Below are 19262 nucleotides of genomic sequence, written 5' to 3' on the forward strand. Positions count from 1 at the left end.
GTTTTCCACTTTTTCTTTGGTCATTTTAGCCTTTTTAGCCAGGGTGAAGGGAGTATCTGCCATCAAACAAGAGGACAGCCGCATGTAGCTATGATGATGTTTGCTAGTTCACCTTACATGCATTAATGTAATAACGTGGTTAGCCTACTCAACGTAAATTAGCTACTCACGCAGAAAAGAACGGCTGCTGCTGCCACCATCATCCGTCATCATTTCTGCTACACTGGCAGGGCTAGGGGCCAGGACTCTCCTCTTCGTGTTTTTGGGGGATGTTGCATAACAGGCAACCCACCCGCAGTAGATGTGCTCGGTGTGAGGTCTCGCAGCAAGCTATCAAATACGGCGCATTTCTGGGCTTTTAAAAAAAACGCTACGCGTCGCCAGGTGTTTCATCGGATTTGAGGTGTTACCTCCTTTGACAGTATCACAGTATCAGCTTAAAGCACTTGTTGCAGGCTGCTGAGTTTGCATATTTTGCTATGAAGTACAGCCAGACTTTTGACCGCTTCGCCTTGGACATTTTTAATCTGTAGCTCTGCTCTAACAGAACGTACGTACCTGGCCCCGCCTACGATCCTCGGAAACGTAAAATGATTGGCTAGAATCTAAAGTGTATCACAGCTCAGGAAAAAAAAGCACCGAAATAAAGCACCGAAATGTGCGCTGCTTTTCGGTCTGGTTACTACCGTTTATGTCAGGACACCGGTACCCATCCCTAGCCAAAATGCCTTTATATCATCAAATCTGGACTACTGTAATCTATTATTTAATTCTAATTGTTTTATTCTAAGCGCTCACATGTAAAACCATTACTGATTCCACTGCACTGGCTTCACATTAACTTTAGAGTCTACTTTAATATTCCTGCTCTGACTTTTAGAGCTCTGCATGGACAGGCAGCAGTGTACATCAATGAACGTTTACATCCATACCACCCCAGCAGGTCCCTAAGGTCATATGATCAGGGCCCGCTGGCTGTGCATCACACAAGGCTGAAAATTAAAGGAGACAAGACCTTTTGCAACAGTTGCCCCAGACTCTGGAACATTCTCCCACTGAGCCTGAGATTTGTGGACTTTTTGTGGATTTTTTAAGTTCTAGCATTTGTGTTTTGAAATAATTTATGATATTTATCTTGAAAGTTATATTTTAATTAGCGCTGTCAACGTTAATCTCGTTAAAATGACGTTAACGCCATAACCACATTAACGCAGCAAATCTCCGTTATGCTAACTGCGCTAACACTGTGCAGCCCCTAGGCACGGGGCGATTGCTAACTGAGATTTGCCGTGTTAATGCGGTTATGGCGTTAACGTCATTTTAACAAGATTAACGCTGACAGCACTAATTTTTAATTCTAAATACATTTTTAATTACTTGGTACTGTAATGTGTGCAATGATTTGCTACACTCAAACAAAGACACTCACTGGAGGATTGGGATTTGCTCAGTCACTAACATGATCCTTTGAATTGCAAGGGGCAACGTAAACAATAATGTCAACTGACCACAATATACCACATTTCCTAGTCAAGACAAAGCACAGCAGGTTCTGTAACGGTAGATGTTGTAAAAACAGAACAAAACAAAAAACAAACAAACATGCCAATAGTGTGACCACACTTATTCAAAGCTGAATTAAATCTGAAGATTTTTTTATGAGTCACAAATCATCCCTTCTTTACTAACACATGCTTGTTAAAAAAGGAAGTATCACTCAAGACAATGAATCTCAGTCCAAGAAAAGGAGCTTAGCTATTTTAGATTACAGGACGTAGCCAGCACTAAGACCATTAAAGTATGCAGAAAAAAATAAATATTCATGAAGTGACAGCTCAGCTTAATAAGATTTTGACACACTAACTCTCAGGCAACATACACAACAACAACAAAAACAGAAACCTAGATTTAATTTCAGATATGTGGGGGCCACAAAGCAATATCGACAACTGGAGAAGATGAGACCAGGAAGCTAAACTTACACGTGAAAAACCTGCAGTCTACTGATAGCTACCATGAAAGTGGGTTATTTTTGTTTCCGATTTAGAACATGGTTACCCACTGTCTCAAAGCTGAGGCAACAGGGTTCAAATTCAATCTGGGGCCTTTCTGTGTGGAGTGAATGCTCTCCCCATCTCTGTGTGGGCTCACTCCAGGTAATCTTTCTTTCACTGTTCAAAGACACGCAGGGGGTTAGGTTACTTGGTGATTCTAAATTGTCTGTATGTGTGAATGTGATCATGAATGGTTGTCTATCTGTGTCAGTTACTGAACAGGCCAATCCCAGTGTTTGCGGGCTGCATTAATATGACATGCAAGGTTATGTCAGGTTACAACTGAATAACATTACATTTAAGGGTTTCAGAGGGGTTTACAGTCACGATGTACCCTACTTACAGCATAGATTTTCCATTAATGCAAAAAAATAAAAATAAAAATTATAAACAAACAGCAAAGAAAGAAAACCTTTGGATGTGGTGACAATGAAAGAGCAGAGAAATATATGTAATTGGTGAGAACAAAATACAAGACACGCCTTCCAATATAATTTAGCCCACTACAATGCAGATACCATAGCTCGAAAGAAGATACACATATAGTCAAACAAAATTATGATTTACAGTGTCTCCGAAAATCCAAATTGCATGCGATTTGTAAAAGAAGAATTCCTGACAGAACTGTTGTCTTGAATTACATTATTTTACATGTGTATATTACCATGAAGTACCGTTGTAATATGAACTTACTGAAGGTAGGACTGCCAGTTGACCTGATTGGCCCGAACCTCAGCTGCTTTTGCAGCAATGATGTTGGTTGGGACCGCAGCGTCCACAGCCCCGCGAATATCCATGTTGTATTAAATCCCTTACAGTATATGTCCGGATAGAGATCCAGCACCACCTTATGAGAAACAGATTCAAATTCAGTACAGTGACACCCCCCCTCCCCCCTTTCTTACCTACAAGCTGGAAAGTTGGAGAACCAAGAACAGAAACTACAACGCCTGGGTTTATGCTGTACTTGTTAATACTCAGTTAAGATGCTGTAATAGCTAACAGGGCTCGATATCTATTTATAAAGCTCTTAAGCGAGGGCGAAAGCTATTTTATAGCGTTATTCTTTCTTCGTGTGTGGATATATTAAACGTTTTCGTGCAGTTTTATTGTTTTAATTTAAATGGCTAAACGGAAAAACAAAACCAGCAGCAGCAGGTCAAGCTAGGCAACTAGCTTGCCCAATGTCACATCAAGTCATACATTTGTCTTCCTGAGAGCTGTGATAAAACAACTTATGACATAGCTTTTGGCACCAAGCTGTGCCTAAACTGTAGCCTAACACGGTTTGTACAAACAAATATGTCATTTATTAACGTCAAAGGCGACGCAAACATCGTTAGCTCAGAGCTAACCGATTGCAAAACAAGCTAAGAATGCTAAGATAAGCTAGCTGTGCTAATATAGCTTCAAAGCAATTCTGTAAAAAGCCCACATTATAACAGCTACACCGGAAGCAAGATTCAGAAACACACTTTTTGCCCGCTAAAAACTTAATCGATGCGTCAACGAACAACAGAGTATAAACTCGGTTAAATTTCTTACCCAGCTTCTGAGCTATATGAATGAACAGCTGACTGACTACAACACAGCGTCACGATCCGTCATGTGACAGTCAGTCAGTCACATGCACGCACTTCAGTGTGAAGTGCGGTCTTCAGAGCGGAAGAGGGTCAGCTTTTGTATTTTTGGATTACCACATCACCTTAGTGTAACAGTTAGGGAGAACAAGATGTAAATAAATGCCAAATAAGAATTACCTATAAAAAACGAATACAGAAATCCAGAAAGTAGCTTTGTGTTTAATGCATACGTACATTAACTACTAACTACTACTATTAACTACTTTTCTTCCTACTTTATATATTTGTTGTAAGGCAGTACTCGGGGGAAAAAATTATACTTTCTTTCTTACTGCGGTCGAAATATGTAAATTTCTTTTTAGATTAGGAGTTTGTATTGAGACATATAGTGAATTCTTTTTTTAATTTCCAAATTCAGCATATGTAAAGTATTTTAAATTACTTTCTCCCCAGTCATTATCATCAGTAATGTACTACCTACTTAATTACTTACCATTAATGCAACACTAACAACCCAGTAACATATGATACACTTTTGTTTTTCCTTATTGCAGTTTTGACTTAAGTGAGAAGTGGAGATTTGCACTGAAGGGAGGACCAATGAAAGTCAGTAGACAAAAGACAAAATGCATGTGTGCGAATCAGAGGGAGAAGAAAGAGAAGAAAGTTCAACATGCAAGGCGTATGGGAAATTAGATGAGGTAAATATTTGGGATCAACCATCCAAGTAAGTGCACGAGACAGGTGAAGAAGCATCTCTAGGCAAGGTGGAATGGGTGGAGATGAGTGGCAGAATGATTTATGACAAAAGGACAGCACCAAGAGTGTAAAGCAAGGTTTAAAAGTTGGTAGTGAGACTTGATAAGATGTAAGGTTTGGAGACAGATTTCCAATGGGAATGACCAGGATGGACACGAATAGAAATGAACACATTAGGGAGTCAGCTCAGGTTAAGTGGTTTGGAGACAAGGGTCAGGAGGCCAAGATGAGATGTTTTGCATGTTTGGACATGTGCTAAGGATGGATAGTGAATACACTGGACAAAGGATCCTGAATATGGAGCTGCCAGGCAGGAAGAAAAGAGGAAGACCACAGTAATGATTCATGGGCATAATCAAGTAGGACATGCAGGGATGGGCTCATAGAGGACGATGCTAGGGATAGGGTGAGATGGAGGCAGATGATCTGCTGTGGCAACCCCTTAACAGAGCAGAAGAAGAAGAAGACTTAAGTGTTATTATTAATGCACAACTTTCACTTTTAAAATACCATTAGTTACTCACAGTTAAGCAAATCCTGATCTTTACAGTAAAGATAAAATATTTCATTTAATATTCTTGCATATTGGTTTTAAATTACAAATGTCAACCCACTGCCATTTACCATGTGTTGATATGGGCCACTTAAAGAGTTTATTGTTCATTGCTTGAGCATGTTTTTTATGGCGTGGTCTGCTGGGGCGGCAGCATCTCTGCTGGGGACAGGAAGAGACTGAACAGGGTGATCCGAAGGGCCAGCTCTGTTCTAGGATGCCCTCTGTGGAGGTGGTGAGTGACAGGAGAACGGCGGCTAAGCTGTCATCCCTGTTGGACAACATCTCCCACCCCATGCAGCAGACTGTGACAGCACTGAGCAGCTCCTTCAGTGGGAGACTGCGGCACCCACGGTGTGGGACGGAGAGATTTCACAGGTCTTTCCTCCCCACTGCTGTCAGACTCCATAATAAAGACTTTAACTGATCAAGCACACACATCCATACATATGCAATAATACTAAGTGCAATAATCCTTTCTGTCATCGTTGTATTTTTACTCAGTTGTATATAGTATTTGTATTTGTATTCTATTTTTATCTTATTGTATATTTATTTTATTTTATTCTACTGTATATAGTATTTTATTTTATTCTATTCTGTACAGTTGTGTACTGTATTTATTCTTATTGTATTCTAATTTTTGCCTCATAACTTTTGCACTGTCCACTTCCTGCTGTGACAAAACAAATTTCCCACGTGTGGGACTAATAAAGGTTATCTTATCTTATCTTATCTTATGTTTTAACCTGTATTTCTTATTCAGTTTGCCATTGTATTGAGAGCTGTAGCCGAATTATTTATTCATTTATTCAAATTATTAACATATCAAGAAGATGTTCTATATCTGCCTATCTAAATAATTCAGGCACATGGTGGAAATTGGTGGCTCGTAAATAATTTATTACCCTAGTCAGTTGATAATATTTTGTCGTGGTTGCATTTATTACATTTCAGTTGACTAATGAAATCTAATAAACACAACCAAGACAAAGTTAAAAGCTTAAATATTAACACAAGAAAGTAGAATTTATAAATATAGACTGTAACATTTAAAATATTCCAGAGGATTGGAAATGAGAAGACACCAGCCAATCAATCACAATCAGCTTTGCTGTTGGCTGATGAGGTGTTTGAACTTTGTGGATTTGTGTGGATGACAGAGCACTAAAGTCAGATGAGAGCTCACACCAAAGACGTTAGATCTGTGTTGATCCATGCATGTCTGTAATAAGCACACAAGTATGACACATCAGAATCTTCTCAGTAAAACCCCTAATAAAAAGAGGCTGGCACCACTGTTGCCAGCAGATTGTATGCGTGCATATCAATAGCGTTAGACTTATTTTTGCTAAATGTTTCTTCTACAAGGTCCATTTACCAATTTCCATTGGAATAGAACTCAACATTTACAATCACAAATGATTCCAGGTCTACCACTAGTCCCTTCACTGTCCATCTAACTCAGACACTAAGACCTCCAGGCTTAATCTGGCCTAAGCTGGTGAGACGCACTAAAGCACAGAGGAATCAGGATTGCATCCACTGGGGACATTGTCCTAATCCCCTTCTGCCCTCTCCCTTGTAAACACCGTTCTCTTCGTCAGGGTCGCTCATGCTTTTCCCCACCTCTCGCTCTCTCTGTTGCAATGTGCTACAGAACGGATGCCGGGACAACATAGAGATGAAAGGAGTGAAAAGTCTGGATTTCTTATGATCTCAAAGAGACTTGAGCCTCACGTGGTGAGTGAGGCCTCATGGTCGGAGCATGCCATATGCTAGAGCGGTGAGGCAGTGGGAGATCAGGCCCACGTCTACACTGCGGGGGATCAAACGCACTAGGGCCCTGATGTGGCAGCGGATACGGAGACTGGTCCGGGCCTGTCGGCATGGTGCGGGGTACCCAGTCAACTATAATGACCCAGACCGAGAGGAACAGGAGATGGTGTGCCTTGAGGTATGGATGTGTAGTTTTTGTTTGTTTTTTTCTATTGCTTTTTAAAATTATTATTTATTGTTATATATAGCACTAATACTAATTCTACTACTACCATTTTATTTGGAGCTAATTTTCATGGAACTCATGCAGTCTCTCTAATTAAGTAAACCTAAAACTCTATAACAATTTAATACATTTTCCTCTGAATATATTTTACAGATTTTTCAACATGCTTAGCAGTATGGTTCTTATGTAAGACAGCGCCAATAATGAACACAAGATATCTAAATATTAACAGAATACTACTGTTGACTATTGTAATCCTCAGCAAATGAGACATCCTTCATGCTATCTTTTGTTGTTACGGCAACCAGATTGCTCTTGTAGCATCATCAGCTTTTTTTGCTTCATGCCAAACTTCTATTCAGGGATGCACTTCCTGTTTGAACGGAGCTTAAGAAGATTAAAAGATAGCGTGCCTTGAAATAGTGTGATACAAGTCATTAGAAATCTAAAAACCAAATCACATGGTCAGTCACACAAAAATGGCTGACAACCTGCATTAACATCTCAGTGCGATATTTAATAAGTAATGACCGAATCAGAGTGTTGTGGATACACTCACAGGCTTACAATGTGATTTTGCTTGGAGTTTGGCAACAGAATCATTCTCGGTAAAGGGATAAACAAAGATTTCCGATGGCTTTCTGTAGTAAGGAGAGTCGTGTTGCTATTCACAGTGGGGAAGGGATTGTAAGAGACATGTGAGGACAAGGGAGCTGTTTCCATAATGAGAAAGGAGTCAGTGGAGAACTTGTGGATGTTGACATCAATCTTAGAAAGCCATAAAAACCCTTCTCATGGTAGACAATGATAAAGCACTGAGTTACACATTTTCTATTAACATATACTGATGAGAGCAAGTAAGGAGTTATCTTGCCTTAGCAGATGCAGATAACTAACTTAAAAATCGGGGCTTTGTCAGTCTGTCACCGAGCTGCAGCAAACGTCTCAATCAGATTTCAAACCGTGGACACTGACGCGCAGGTTGAAACCTTCAGATCGCCAGGACACCCTGACGTATCTTCACGTCAGAATAACTCTGAGTCTACTAAGTCTATGCTCAGTCTGTCACAGTGAAGATCATTCCTGTGCAGCTTTTGATATCAGGCTATTAAAATGATCGACTATGGAGTTTATTTGATTTGTTTTGGATAATGAACTTCACCTTTGGCACATGGATACTTATTTTCTACCAAAAAATGGCTTGGCCCGTTGTTATCTTAGCAAGGTCCAAGGTCCAATGAGACCTCTTTCCATTTTGGTGGGTGGTTGTGACTGCTGGCGGACTCAAGCAGAGAATGATGCTTTCTGTGTTCACTAACTTTCTTGAGTCAAACTGAGCTACTGGTACACAGCACCGATCACTCTGTGTCCTTAGACACTTCAATTCAAAGAGCGAGAAAGAAAAGGGCCTTCCATTCCTCCTCCAGGTTCGGCAGAGATACAACAGACAGTGTTCATGGAGCAAGGCAACAGAATTGATTCGCAATACATGAAAGAATAACAACCTGAGCGAATGTTCCAGCAGCGTTCACATTAATGCAAATGAACAAAGATGTGAAATCAAATTAAAATGGAGAAGCCAAGACTGTGCTTACTTTCTGGCATTGGGAATAGACATACATATTCTATACAGCAATGCTTAAACAAGTTCCCTCCCAGTTTATTATTTTTATTTATGTTACAGTTATTTACAATTACTTATTATTATGTTGTCCCATGGTGACCTCCCGTCTATGAGGATGCACACCATCCCCATATTAGTGAAAAATAAGTTCTTTAACCAAAATTCAAAACATCCATATAGACGAGAATGCATTTTAAAATGCTTTTCAGTGCTTTTCTGCAGTTGGCTTTTTCATAACAGGCATGAAAACCTTTTGTAATCGTGTTCATGTGCTTTTGTTTGTGAATTTTATACTTGCTTTTGACATTTGTTTGATATGTTGTATGGTTATAGGTTTTGCTTCAGGCTCATGTTTATTCATAGATTCCTTTGCATTTTATTTCATTGTGTGTAAATGCCACCTGCCAATAACCACAGATGAAAATAACCACATGGCTAAATCTGGCATAACTGCATGATGGGCATAAGTGGTCATGCAAAAGTACATTGTACCTTTGAAATAAACTTAAACATTAGCATATGAGAAATGAAATGTCTATGACTCGATTCAGCTCCAGAGATCAGCACAGGCTCTGAATGGACTGTAAAACTCAAAATTACAAACAAAATTTTCATGACATTTAAGAAAGCGGATCCAGTATTACAGGATGTTGCTGTGCACAAAGCTACAAAATTATTTGTCCTGCAAAGTATTAAAAAATTATCCTGAAACAAATTTATTTGCCTCTAAATAATTGTGCTGAACTGGATCCCTCTGTGACGTAGCTGTTACGTAGATAAAGTGATGTTAAATTTAAAAGCAAAAGAAGTGATGAATCTGTGACTCAGTTACAATAATTAGCAAAACTGATTTGGCATGATTAAACTGAGTCTGACATTTAGAGTGCAAACAGCAATTTGATCAACACACTTCAGGGGAACAGAACAATTCATTACAAAACAACAACAAAAAAGCAAAAATGGCAAGTTAGATTCAAAGAGAGATAAAATTATATTTGATTGATTGATTTGATTGAACAGCTTCTCACAGATACCATGCATGATCTCTTGAAGTGTTTAAGTTGGTAACCATAGACCGTCTCCAGAACCTACCTGCATATTTAGCTCCAGTAATCAAATCTAAAGTTCATTCTGTCTCCCTTTAACCCACACAATGACTTGAATCACTTTAATCACCCACTGAAAGATTCTATTCATCTCGTCACACGGCTCTGTCGTCCTATTCTCCTTTGTGACCTTGTGTGTTCAGGCAAATTCCCACTTCTGCTCGGCCTTGTGCCATCTGAGGAAGTGTGTGTGTGCGTTAAAGCATACACCCACATAAGCATCATTTATTGCTTGTGTGTATGTGTGTGTGTGCGTTAAAGCATACACCCACATAAGCATCATTTATTGCTTGTGTGTATGTGCATGTGTCAATCTCACAGGGCTATCTGTGGGTCTAACATGAACACAAGGGGAGGTGTTAAATGAAGTGCTGTGGAGAAAGTCACATGATAACATCTCGGGGGTAATAAAGACGTGTCAGTGCTCTAAGTGCACCCCGGTTGAGCTCAGTCACAAAGTAAATAATGTGAGCAGGAAACAAATTCACTCTTTGCCCCCTTTTTTGATAAAATAACAGAACAGATGAATGTCTGTTTCCCAAGTGGAGCCACTGGCAGTGTCATAGAACAGTACTGGGTTTTTGCAGAAAGTGTAAGAACAGTTCTCCATGGAGTCTCCACACTCACATTTTGTACCACTTCTTATACCAGAGTGGAATTGGTGAGATTATTTTTTAGGGCACCAGGAGGCATCTTGACTGGCAACATGGCCCCAAAAGACACCGCACAAAAGCTCTGGTGTAAATTAAGAGGAATAAACTGGGTGTGTTACACTTTAGTTCTGCAGAAAAGACAGGTATTGTGGGCACAGTGCCACCTGGTGATAGTAAAAAAGCAATACATGGCCTATAGTCAAAGCAAAAGTGTCATTAATAGCATATAATGGATCACACTGAAGATGTATGAAAACATATTGTACTGCATAATTATACACTGTAATGCCTGTGCACATGTGTAAAATGATCAGGGAAAACCAAGTGAGAGCTCATAACACTCCAAAAAGCTTTCCATGTTGAAATCAATGGGCACACTTTAAGTCATCAGGATGTGGTGTCTTCCTATGTTGTAGATGGACGGAGCACATCGTGTTAGTGCCGTAGCTCAGTCAACCTCCAGGTGGCAGTGTTGTCTTTTAGAATAACACGGGTCGCAGGCCTGTGCTGTGGATTAAAACACGCAAGTCTGATAGATAATACTCTGTAAAGGAAAGGAAATTAAGGAGGGAGGATAGAGGAGGAAATAGAAGCCTATTCACTTATATCCAAAAGAGACAATTCACATTGAAAGGATTTAGAGGTAGAAGTATTGCAACAGTATTCAAATATATAGTTTCGTCATCCCTCCCCTGTTTCTGGTTAAGCCTTTAAAGCGTTTAAACAAATATATTCTCCTGTGAGCGGATAAAACATACCGTATGCATCTGAATTTGTGCATGGCGTATCCATGCGTTGAAATATGAGCTCCGGGGTTTCTCTCACGACGTAATATCACACTAAACTTCACAAATGATTTAACATTAGTTGGCAAAGTCATGCCATCCTCCTGCAGGGTTTAGCTGAACGCAGTGGTGCACTTCATTAGCCGCTGAAGGTTTCAGCACCACAGACAGCGACTTCAAGCAAAGCCTCACTGGCGCAGTCACCCCGACTAAAAAGTGTTTTTTCCCCCCTGGTATTCTTGTTAAATATGTTGAGATTTTTTAATAGCAGTAGCGTTAAGTTTTAGGATGTTTTATTAATTTATTGTTTAGATACCTGGTACGAGTTTCTAATAAACTTGCCTCACGCAGTTATTCCTATAATGGTCTCTTACTGGAGTCTTTCAGTACCTGCTCAGCAAACCTGTGCCATACTGTAAGGTTTTATGCTCTTCGTCGGTCTACTACGAGCTTGAGAGAGGGCGCATGCGTACTGACTTGAAGCAGCCGGTTGGGGGGGGGGGGGGGGGGGGGAGCCTTATGTGCCATCGGATGTAATCAAGGCAAAGAATTACCTCTTCTCGCTGTGCATACATGGTGAAATTGTAAGTACTGGTAGAAAAAGCGATGTATCGTTGCACTGACATGTTGTGAGCGGAGCGTTTGAGGCCGTTTCATGGGTATTTTTTTCTTTTTTCTTTAATGGCATGTAACTATCTAGCTGTACAGCGGGCTTTTAACGGGTCTAGGCAGTGTCTTTTCGGTGGTTGTCCAGGGCGATGAAGCTCTACGGTTCTTCGTGGTGGCACTTCCCATTGATATGATTCGCGACTTGCTAATGCAATGGTTTCTGCTGTGAAATCGCCCAGGGGCCATTAAACCTCAGTGTCGTCCACGTTTATGCCGCTGTGAAGGAGAACAGCGGTTTATTTGGCATTATCATGATTTATTCTCTGAATTGATACGACCACCCCCCACCTCCTCCTCCCCCCATTTCATCGTCTATGGCTGTTGAGTCGAAGCATAGCCTACTGCAATAGTGTCAGCTTTGAAGTACCCGAACACCTAACGCGTAAAATATGCCATTCGGCAAGGCGCACGAAATCTGCAGCTGAAGCCAGCTCCGAATCTGAGTGAGAACACGGATCCATTTTAGAAATGACCTAACGGTATTGTATTCTCTGAAGGATGTGATAGAGCGATGCTGCGGTTATAGATTTGCAAGCTGCGCCTTCAGCCCTCCCCGCCACCCGTGGACCAAATCTCTAGACATTTTTTAAGCATCATTTCTTGTGTCAGGTAGTGGCCGGATGATGCCGACAGCTTTGTTACATAAATGATCTGACAGGATTTGGCAGTGCCTGACCTGATGATGACACATTTGTTAAAATCAGACAAGAAGTCATTCTCTGAGCATAGCCTGTCTGTAGTCTATAGGCCTACACACCAAGGGGATTCTGATGAATACACTACAGACCTATAGTCACAGTAATTACTCATGTACATGATAAATGTAGCCCAGAGGTTCATGACAATCTGAGCTTGTCAACTACAAATCCCTCCCCACTCCCCCTGAAAAAAGGCAAATATTTTCAATATTTGCAAGTGTATTTAATTTATTGCTCCACTTGGATTCAGTGAGCATTGTAAATCTTTTAATGTGGTGCTTTTACAACAAGGCGTTCACAAATTTTACATGTTGGATTACAGATATCGAACCTATGGTCTAAAATCCATTCTCTGTTTTTTTGGAGTGTGTGAGAGAGCACACAGCCAGTTTGAGATTAGAAAGACTGAAATGTTCTTGGCGGGTGCGTATTTGGCAGCAGGCAAAACAAAATCAGCAAAGTGTTACTCCATACTTGTTTCCTCAAAACAGCATTCCTTTGCAGCGAGACCTCTGGGGATGCTGGCACATGCTTCGACCAGAAAGCATCAGCAGCCCATCTAAGAAACAGATTGGTGTCAACCTGTGAGGCAAATCTAAATAAATTTGATGAAGCTGTCCTGGTGAAAGTACCAGGGGGAAAAATAGACTCGTGATCAGGATTTCACACTATCATCAGCTCTACTGTCAGAACACCCAGTGATGCCCTTACTACCCTTGTTACCCTGGGACTGATTTGTATCACATGAATGCATTGCAGGCCAAGAGATTTTTCTTACAAGACAAAATCTCTGTTGAATACTATTTCTGACATGAACAGTCTGAACTCAGCGCCTCCCTCTCCCCTCCCCTCTGTCTATAGCCCATGGGATCAGAGCGGATGGAGATGCGAAAGAGGCAGATGTCGGTGCAGCAGGAGTCGGCAGCGGGGGGAACTGCACCGGCCCAGCAGGACCAGCCGGGCCAGGCTAACCCACGGGGCTCGAATGCATGCTGCTTCTGCTGGTGTTGCTGCTGTAGCTGTTCCTGGTAGGTGTTTCCCCAACTGAGAAATCACCAATTGTGGCACAAACATGGCCGACATTATTGCACACAAGGCAGGACGCTCTCAGCTACCGTGTCTCAACCGCAGGATTCAGCTTGTGCTTCATGGGCTTGACATTTTTTTCTTTTTTTTTTGCGAATCTGTATCTAGCAGCACCGTGACAACAACGAACTAAAGATCATGCAGGGAGTGCATCTGCTGGGACCATTTCACAGTTTTAATAAGCCCATTAATTGTCTTGATTTCTGTAGTGTTACTGGAAATTTAGAGTTGGAGTTGGAGTAAAAATCAAAGTAGTTGGCAAATATATATTTGACTCTGTAATTTTCTGTAATTGAGTACAGTACAGGAGCATATTTAAACGATACTGACATATGGCTAAAGTTGCAAGAAACTTTTAAACTTACAACTGAACCTCAAATATTTTGGGGGGAAAACAAACTTTTTTTTGTGAGGCTGTTTAACCTTTTTCTGATAGGACAGTGGCCTCAGGGTGGATTCAAACCCAGGTGTTCTGGATTAGTTTTACAGTATACGCGTCTCCTGCTTAACCCACTGAGATAAATCTGCACCCCTATTTGGAAACACCATTAAATGAACTATTTTCATTATATAAGAGACAGTTTGCAAAAGCACCGCCATGCTGGCTTTGATTTAGAACCCAGGAGTGGACAGCCCACGAGAGGCGTTTGTCCAGTCAGTTTCCGCTTGGTGTTTGTGCCGTTGTAGGAGGCTAGGAGGGAGCTCATCTGTCAATCATTTATCATGACACTATTTAGTTGCTGCCCATGAAGCGTCCAGTACTTGGAAAGCAGTTGCAATGCTTCATGTCCAAAGATATCAGTGCAGCCACGTAACATCGAGCACACTCACACGATTTAATAAACGGCGGTTAAATGTGTACATACAGAGAGAGTGCATACAGCAAATTACAAAGTAGGTTTTCAAGCAAAAATGACAATTATTGGTCTCAGCTGCTTCTCATTATAGTTAACTTTACATGTTTGTGATCACGGCTGTTGGTTAAGTAAATCAAGCTACATGAATACACACTTTGGCCTAGAAGACACATTATGACGTGTCATACACAGTAGAAATAATCATTACTTGATTTCATACGCACATTCACTCTGCGTGGACTTGTGCATGACTTTAAAGGCCGAATATGTTGTACTACATTTAACTTGCACTGCATATAAATTATTGATGTATTTGTTTGATTAATAAATATACTAATAAAGAGCTTCTTTGTAAGCACACCTGCTAATAAAATGGAGGAAAGCTAAATGTATTCATAGTAACTGTAATAGTATAAAATTCTTATTTCGCACACCAAGTATGTTTATATGTCTGTGTTACCATTAGGAATGAAGATCGAGATGATAGGAACCGAAAGGCATCTTATGACGTCAAGGAAGGGACCACAGACTGTGAAGACTGGTCAGCTTATATCGCTGTACAAAAATGTGTTTTGATTTTTTTTTGTAGTTAAATGCATCCTCTTGGCTAAAGGCACTCTCTCGCTTATTCTGCACAGTCCTAAGCCCACGTTGGAGGAGGTGCACTCATGGGGGCAGTCGTTTGACAAGCTGATGTGCTGTCCAGCGGGGAGAAACGCTTTTCGACAGTTCCTTCGCACTGAGTTCAGCGAGGAGAACATGCTTTTCTGGCTAGCCTGTGAGGAGTTCAGGAAAGAGACCAATAAGAGTATGATAGAGGAGAAGGCTCGGGTCATCTACGAAGACTACATCTCCATTCTATCGCCTAAAGAGGTCAGAGAGCTTTGATTTAATCGTTTTGCAAATATTAGCGACCTGTTCGAACAAATACTGAAAGTATGTGTGAGTGTGAGGGCGCATCTAGAACATCTAGAAACAGCAGCACACTCCTTACATATTGAGCTTTAAACATCTAGTGATATAAACTGTTAGCGTTAGGCAAAGGTTAGCCATTTCCCCCTGACTCCAGTCTTTGTGCAAAGCTAAGTTAACCAGTTCAAAGACTGTATATAAAAGATGGATGCAGCCTTTGGCTCTGAGTGGCTAAGAATGAAAAAATGACCCTGTTTCTTTCTTCCTGTTTGGGCACTTTCTTAATGGACTTCCACTCTTAATGACTAGTTTAGATTCTTTTTGTTATACAGCATGGTGTTCATTTTGTAACTTATTGTCCCCTTGGGGAAAATATCAGTACAGAGAATACAGAACAATAAGCCACTACTGCATGATTGTAAAGGTTTCTTGGTTTTACTGGTGTGATCCATGCCTTGAAAAAGCCTGCTAGATGGTGACAGCTGCTAGATGGTGGCAGCCAAAATGCTCCACTGGAGGCTTCAGTGAGTGACTGCACAGAGCCCTGGTCCATCTTTTCTTTACAGTCTATTAGCTTTCAGGTCGTCATCAAATTTTCAGTCGTGAAGCAAACAGTGACATTTCTCAAGGTTTTGTCGCACAAAAAGAGCACACGCTGTTCTTCCCTAACGGGCTATTCTCTCGACTCCCAGGTGAGCCTCGACTCCCGTGTGCGCGAGACGATTAACAGGAACATGCAGGAGCCCACATCGCACACCTTTGACGATGCCCAGCTGCAGATCTACACACTAATGCAAAGAGACTCGTATCCCCGCTACATGAACTCCCCAGCCTACAAAAACCTGCTCAACACCCTGTCAGAGCAGTCCCCTGAATCTTAGGGTGGTGATGACCTGTGATCTTTTAACTCTCTTTACCCCTCTCCCAGACCTTACCCCCCTTTTTAAAATTTTTTTCTTTGTATGTTCAGTGTAGGATTACATGAATCAGGCCTCGGGCCTGTCCCCTCCCAGGGATCTCAGCGCTATTGTGATCTGCACCTGACTGAAGACACTCAGGTCTTAAAATCTCCCGAGGGCTTGACATCACAAGTACTGCTACAGATCAACAAAGCAAAACACTCCAAAGGAATATGAATACATTTTAATTCTTTTGTTTTTCTTTTTCTTTCTTTTGATAGAAATAATCTATTTTATTTGTGTTCAGAGTTTTTTATGGTCTGTTGTTTTTTGTATGATCGTTTGGGGGGAAAATGATTCCTACTGTAGACTATATATTTATGAGTTTGTAAATAGTAAAAATGGAATTGTGGGTATTTTATGTGGAAACGCCTGGTTCTATTTCCTGCGTACAAAAATCAAAGCTCAAGTCAAAGGCTACACGTTAGCTCTACTTGCAGGCAGCTTTGTGGGGTACTGTACTGATTTTACCTTGTTTTCACCCCGTTTGGTCCCCTAACCTCACACTTCAGTACCTGTGACAGCGACTTGGCAACTCCAGTTCATGTAGAACCTGTGCGTGATTGAGAAATACTGTAAGCGTGGTGATCAGTGAAGTAACAGAAAGTGACAACAGCTCTTGTCACGGCGTGCAATTCGTTTCCTTAAGAAACTCAAATCAACGATGGAAGGGTGTTTTAACTTTTGTTACTTGAGCTTAACCACAAAAGATTGCCTGTCTAAGATGTTTATTTGAATTCAAGTGTTATTCACTGCACACCTCATAGGTTTATTATAGTTTTACAAGTGTGACATAAGTAATTCTATTTACCAGATGAAGTATTTTTTATTTATTGATGTATACAAACAATACAGAAAAACAAGTACAAATCATATTTAAAGTCCTGTGATGGACCAAACTCTACTAAGCTGTCAAAAGAACTTTAAATAATGTTATTTTTAAAGAGTATATGGCTCTGTTTTATAGGTCTGTAATTTCCTAATAACGTTCCAGAAGGTTTCCTTGAAGGTACTCTAATTTGAGACTAAATATAAGGAAAATTATTCCATCATTTAAACCCAAATAAATATGAATTCCTATTGTTGTAAGGCCTAAACAGCTGGAATGGAATCTGTTTTCACGCTGAGAGTAAGAAGATTTATGATGCTCTTAAGTTTTAAATCTAAAGCTTTTCATTCTCAATTTCCGCTTAAGTATTTGCTCGTATTTATTTGACTTTCTTCTCAGGCTAACTAGACTTTATTCAAAGTCATTTCTAGGGAACCTTCTGGAATACACTTTGAAATTACCAAAAAATCACTATTTAAGATTACATAGCTCGTCTATGATATATAATTTGACATGATTATCAGTGACAGTAGGTTTCCGGCCAGGTTAGCAGCAACACCAAAGCTACCATGTAAACTGTGCTCATACGTTTTATCGAGTGTTTCACTGAGTAAAATTGGAGTTGCCAAGTGTTTAATACTTTTATGTACTCTAATAGTTTTAGTTGAATTACTTTGTTGCCTCACAAACGTGTCACTCAAAGACAAGATCCTCACATGGGGAAGTGCCTTGACATTCAGTTTTACGACATCTTTCTCATGGGCAGCGGTTACTTTCAAACGCTTGCCGTAAGCGTGGTTACTGGAGCGTGAAGTCAGTTTACTGGAAATTGTCCCTTTCATTGGCCAAAATATTAAGTGTTTTGTCTTGATTTCTTAGTCGTGACTACATCTGTTCACTTTGGTAGGGCAGAGGCTGACGACAGCACATGTCAAACAAAGATTGGCGGACAGGCCGGTTGATCTGAACTTCTTACCAACCTGCGTGCAATCTGAGTTGATGGGTTCACTGCGCGGATCAACCTCAAAACACAACCTAAGCCAGTGGTTTGGAGTGATGCCTATAAATGTTTCTTTCTTTTCTGTTTACTATATGAAATGTGTTATTTTGCGCTGAGATTACTGAAGAATACATTTTTAAAAAAAATACGAATAATGTGAATGTTTACAGTAAATGGTTGATTTTTTTTTTTTTTTCTGCTACTCTTCGAGAAAATAATGACTTGTGGGCATTTCGATTAAGATAAAATAAAGCACAATAATTTTACTGACTCTGGAATGATTTAATCAGCAAACTGCATGACACCAATATCAGTAAAATGTGTCAGGAAACGACTTTAATAATGTCCTAACAGCAAATTCAACCAACTCGGTTCACTGATAGGAATGGAAGAATTCTTTCAGTACATCTGCCCCTGTGTAAGTTTGAGCAGTTTAAATTCATGATTCTTTTAAAAATAACGCAGATCAGGTGAAATCCTAATTAAGAACATTTAAAATCAAAAGTAATGAATTCTGTGAACTCCTTGAAATACACGGTAACGTTCACATGAGCACAACATGTCAATTAGAATTAAACAAAAACACTTTAATTTAAGTGCGCAGAGGATTGTAGCAATATGCAGTTACTTGTGTACTATTTTGAAATGCTTTATAAACTTTGAAAAGTTCATACTCTTTCACAGTACTGTGCAAAGGTCTTGAGCCGCATCTTCAGACAGTATAATATAAAAAAAAAAAAAAGTTGTTTCGTCAAAGGTTCAATTAAAAAATAAATAAGAACGTGAGATAAAACATATAGAGAAGTGTAATGTCTACCACCAGGCCTTCCTCAGTTTTAGCCCTTTTCAGTGAATAAAAAAATCTTAATCTTGTATTACTGTTCACTTTATGTGGTGGTGAAGCAGCAGAACAGCCCATCAACATAAAGTGGTTGCACCTGGCTATTTAAAAAAAAAAAAAAAAAATCCTGGAGGAAGCCGAAAACAATTGGTGCATCTTCCCTTCTCCAGCCAACGATATTATCCTGTCCCTGGATGGATTAATATGCATACATCAGCATTCGCTTTGATGTGATGAATATTCCATCAATTACAAATGTATACTCTGTAACACACACACACACACACAC

General features: G+C 40.1%; 2 protein-coding genes across 5 annotated transcripts in view; one reads left to right on the forward strand and one right to left on the reverse strand.

Annotated features, from left to right (window-relative positions):
* Positions 1-3727, reverse strand: part of atp6v1h (ATPase H+ transporting V1 subunit H) — a 33418-nt gene extending 29691 nt beyond the window's left edge. For 2 of the 3 annotated variants that reach the window (XM_085253835.1, XM_085253834.1), the window contains exons 1-2: positions 3600-3727; positions 2748-2901 (exon numbers count right to left, since the gene is read on the reverse strand). In XM_085253835.1, coding sequence (XP_085109961.1) covers positions 2748-2851 — 104 coding nt within the window. In that variant the 5' untranslated portion in view covers positions 2852-2901; positions 3600-3727. The remainder of the gene's footprint in view (positions 1-2747; positions 2902-3599) is intronic. The other variant, XM_085253836.1, reaches the window with a different exon arrangement.
* A 2795-nt stretch (positions 3728-6522) lies between these two features.
* On the forward strand, positions 6523-18398 carry rgs20 (regulator of G protein signaling 20). 2 transcript variants are annotated; one of them, XM_085255047.1, is made up of 5 exons: positions 6523-6906; positions 13351-13517; positions 14899-14973; positions 15071-15305; positions 16037-18398. In XM_085255047.1, exons 1-5 carry the CDS (start codon positions 6718-6720, stop codon positions 16223-16225), a joined length of 855 nt encoding a protein of 284 aa, XP_085111173.1. In that variant the 5' UTR covers positions 6523-6717; the 3' UTR covers positions 16226-18398. The 2 variants fall into 2 exon arrangements, with proteins under 2 accessions (XP_085111173.1, XP_085111174.1); XM_085255048.1 differs by lacking the exon at positions 6523-6906 and adding an exon at positions 11643-11706.
* The last annotated feature ends 864 nt before the right edge of the window (positions 18399-19262 follow it).

Source organism: Mchenga conophoros, linkage group LG18, assembly GCF_057382185.1.
Source record: "Mchenga conophoros isolate Kocher_MC1m ecotype Shallow Benthic linkage group LG18, M_conophoros_male_GT1.1, whole genome shotgun sequence".
NCBI lineage: Eukaryota > Metazoa > Chordata > Actinopteri > Cichliformes > Cichlidae > Mchenga > Mchenga conophoros.

What these genes read in the sequence shown, in the direction of transcription:
- rgs20 (XM_085255047.1), top strand. Translation starts at nt 6,718, where the DNA reads ATGCCATATGCTAGAGCGGTGAGGCAGTGGGAGATCAGGCCCACGTCT. An exon ending in AGGAGATGGTGTGCCTTGAG is followed by an intron (nt 6,907 to 13,350) that starts GTATGGATGTGT and finishes CTCTGTCTATAG; the next exon opens with CCCATGGGATCAGAGCGGAT. An exon ending in CCATTCTATCGCCTAAAGAG is followed by an intron (nt 15,306 to 16,036) that starts GTCAGAGAGCTT and finishes CTCGACTCCCAG; the next exon opens with GTGAGCCTCGACTCCCGTGT.